This window comes from Fragaria vesca, unplaced genomic scaffold (genome assembly GCF_000184155.1).
Source record: "Fragaria vesca subsp. vesca unplaced genomic scaffold, FraVesHawaii_1.0 scf0512951, whole genome shotgun sequence".
Taxonomy (NCBI): domain Eukaryota; kingdom Viridiplantae; phylum Streptophyta; class Magnoliopsida; order Rosales; family Rosaceae; genus Fragaria; species Fragaria vesca.
In genome coordinates, this window is record NW_004443393.1 from 4,936 (window position 1) to 8,657 (window position 3,722).

Genomic DNA, 3,722 nt, shown 5'->3' on the forward strand with positions numbered 1-3,722 from the left:
TGTACGACCCATGTATATATGAATCAATTAGCTAGTATAAATGAAAGATCTGATGAATTGGGTTGCAATCAACCACACGTGAAATTACTCGGTTTTGAGGATTCCTTTCGATCTATGTTATTAAATCTATTTTTGTTTTCTTCCAAGATTATGCTAAATTTATTATTCCAGCTAGTCCAAGAGAAACTATGTGCTGGTTTCGGACGAGGGGAACTCATGCAGGCCGTTGGTATTGCCTCGAACAAATTTCCTGAGGAAAAGACTCTGATATGTAATTGGGGTATATAGCGGATTTCCCTAGTTTTCAGCCTTAAAACTACGTTGTCTAGACATATAAAAAAAAATACTTGACTAGACATATGCATGTGACAAACTCAACGAGAATAAAATTGCTAATTTCTATGTATGTAATGTAATTAAACTAGTAATTACGCCACTTATGTCTTATTGAATTCCGATTGAGAAGCAATCGATAGAATCGTTCCAAGCCGGTCACATATGTAAACTAAGGGAGTCATTCTAGTGAGGACTCTTAAGTTGAGGACTAGTTGAGGACTTTTCAGTTTATAGTTTAAAATACCCATTTTTCGATCACATTTTGACATCTTATCCGTTCAGTTTTTAGGTTTATATAAGTAGATCATTTCTACAAATTTTCAGCCAAATTGATGTTTGTTAAGATAACAAACTAGATCAAATTAATGGACGAACCAAATCTGTCAAATATGAATATTTTAAGTTCATAATTGATAAATCACACTTATGAATGCCTTAACAATTCTCAATATAGCTAAAAATTTGGAGAAATGATTTATTCATAAATATTTATAAACTGAATGGTCAAGATATGAATATAAAATCAAAAGGAGGGATAAGCCGAAAAGTCCTTAACAAGTACTCAACTTAAAGGTCTTCATTAGAAGAGCTTCCTGTAAACTAAAAGGTATATGATGAAATATATTTCACACAATTCCGATATTGTGCAATATTGTACGTACTCTCACATTTGACGATTAATTCCACTGTTACAGTTGAATGTAAAACTGTTAACCTAGCTAGCTAAGGGATTTGATTCGTTCTGTACGACAAACAGATAGGAAAGTCACCATGGGACTGAAACACCAGCACCCCACACTTGATGCAGGCAAATGAAAAAGAACAACAGAGACAATGATCTTATAAAGACCGATATCGATCATCACAAGATCATCAGCTTAATGGAAACGGGCTAAACCTGACCGAAGGAACACAAACCAGAGGTTTAGCCCTAGGAAGTGATATTCCAGGTCCTTCTTCCATGTCCACCCTACCATCAATTCCAGCAGCTCCATCCCCAACCTTCCAACCAAAGCACTGAATTACAGATGCTAGTGTTGTATGGACAACGTGAAGAGCTAAACTAGCTCCAGGGCAGCTTCTTCTTCCACTCCCAAACGGCATAAACTGGAAGCTTTGCCCTCTCACATCCAGTGTGCTCTTCCAAAACCTCTCCGGCATGAACTCGAGCGGGTCCTTCCAGTGCTTTGGGTCCCTATTGATGGCCCAAACGTTGACTAAGATTCTGGTTTTTGCCGGAATATCATAACCGTCGATGGTGCAATGTTGGGTGCTCTCTCTCACGATCATTGGGCCGGTGGGGTGAAGCCTCAGTGTTTCTTTTACTATGGCTTGGAGATAGGGAAGGTTGACGACATCAGATTCTGATACTAATCTGTTGGTTCCCACTACGGAATCGATCTCTTCTCTTGCTTTAGCCATCACATCTGGGCGGTTGATTAGCTCCGACAGTGCCCATTCTATTGTTACTGATGATGTATCAGTCCCGGCACCGAACATATTCTAGAAGATTTGAATTTTACATATTAGCTAGCTCTCCCAAAGAAAGCTTTGAAAAATTATCTGAAAAATAATGAACATGCATGCATGTAAAAGACCATTTACCATGATGAAGCCCTTTATGTTCTCTCTTGTCAATTTAATCTCTGAGCTTTGGTCCTCATATATATCAAGCAGAATATCAAGCAAATTCACTGCGTTATCACCTTTCCATGGATCATTCTTCTTGTTCCTTCTTGCTTCCTCATGCTCCTCTATAATCTTTCCCATCATTTTGTCATATCTGTCACGCACGTCTTTAAGCCTTTTTGCATATCCTTGCAAGTCCAAGTTCTTGCAGAACCAAAACATATCTGAGAAATTGAACCTCCCGGCAAGTTCACACATCTCTTCAAGCACTTCCCTAACCTCGTGTGCTTCTTCATCGTCATCTGAAAACCTTCGATTGAATACCATCAGCGAGATGATGTTATTTGTTAACCTTAGAAGCTCTCCTCCAACATCTACTTGTTCACCCTTGCCGGCCTTTTTAAGCATGAAATGTAAGAACCGCTCTCTCTCTTCCTGTCTTATTGGTAGGTTTTGGTCTAGGACTCGACCCCCAAGTAGCTCAGACATGCAAAGCTTTTTCATGAATTTCCAGTAAGGTCCATAAGGTGCCATGACAAAATCGGCAGAGCCATACGTAAGATAGTCTACGTTGGTCCTTTTTGGACGGTTCAAGAAGGATATTTCATTGGTTTTCAGGCATTCCCTGGCCATTTCAGGTGAGGAAACGACGACACAGGGTATGGAGCCAAAGAAGAGCTGAATTAGGGGTCCGTGTCGGGTTGAGAGCTTGTGAAGAGCTTGGTGAGGGATTCGGCCAAGGAGGTGAAGATGTCCGATGATGGGAAGGGCACGAGGACTCGGAGGCAGACGATGGTGAGTTTGAGTTTTGGTGAAGATGGTTCGGAAAAGGATGAAAGAGACAAACCATATAAGGAGAAGAACAAGGTACTCATGGCAATTCGCCATATTGGTTGAATGGAAAAGAGTGCTCATATAAGGAGTTTGAATAAGATCGATGTACGTTTATAAGAAGGATCAAAATATATATAGACAGGTCGCGTATAGAACATGACATGGATGATTAACATATGCATAATGATGCTTTCAAGATTAACTTTGATGGTTCTGTGGTTGGTGACTCAGCAATGGGGGATTTGTAATCCGTGATTCCTTTGGCAACCCGTTTGCAGCTAGTTCAAGAAAGATAAGGAAGTCCTCGGTTCTAGTTGCAGAAGCTCGTGTACTTCGTGACAGCTTGCCTACGCCAAAGACAAGGGATACACCAGGTTAGAAGTGGACAGAGACTTCAAACTAGTCATTGATGCTCTTAATGGCATCTTTGATCCTCTTTTGAGACTAATCAAATTGGTGGAAGACATTAGAGATCGCTCATGGCTCATTTTTCGTCTATCTCTTTTAAACATGTGTTTACGGGGACAAATTTAATTTGTAGCTGATACATTAGCACACTTAGGTCACTCTTTGCCTAATGGTAATATTTGGGTAAAGAGGGTTTCTAATGAGGCTTCTCATGCCCTTGTATTTGACATTGTAAATACCAGATGCCCTAGAGACTCCCATATATAATTTTATGTATTTTCCATAAAAAGAAATTAACATATGCATGCCATCTTAAATTAAGTTTTTAAAACTCAAGGAGTAAGCATATATATAAGGCTCTTATTAGGTACGTAGTAAACAATTGCAAGATCTAATTGTGATATTCCATCAATTTTTAAAAAAATAAAAAATTGTACACTCCTTCCCTCAATTATTTGTAATGATATAGTCATTTTACGTAATAAGTTCAGTGTTGCAAGATACTTATCTCTTGG

The 3,722-nt window shown here is 39.0% G+C and overlaps 1 protein-coding gene across 1 annotated transcript; it reads right to left on the bottom strand.

The window, feature by feature from the left end:
* Positions 1–949: 949 nt before the first annotated feature.
* On the bottom strand, positions 950–3,236 carry LOC101309896 (cytochrome P450 93A1-like). Its single transcript, XM_004309429.1, has 2 exons — positions 1,942–3,236; positions 950–1,839 (listed from the first exon to the last, which is right to left on the bottom strand). The coding sequence occupies exons 1-2, from the start codon at positions 2,878–2,880 to the stop codon at positions 1,210–1,212; spliced, it is 1,569 nt and encodes a 522-aa protein (XP_004309477.1). The 5' UTR covers positions 2,881–3,236; the 3' UTR covers positions 950–1,209.
* Positions 3,237–3,722: the final 486 nt, after the last annotated feature.

What these genes read in the sequence shown, in the direction of transcription:
- LOC101309896 (XM_004309429.1), bottom strand. Translation starts at nt 2,880, where the DNA reads ATGAGCACTCTTTTCCATTCAACCAATATGGCGAATTGCCATGAGTAC. An exon ending in ACATAAAGGGCTTCATCATG is followed by an intron (nt 1,840 to 1,941) that starts GTAAATGGTCTT and finishes CAAATCTTCTAG; the next exon opens with AATATGTTCGGTGCCGGGAC.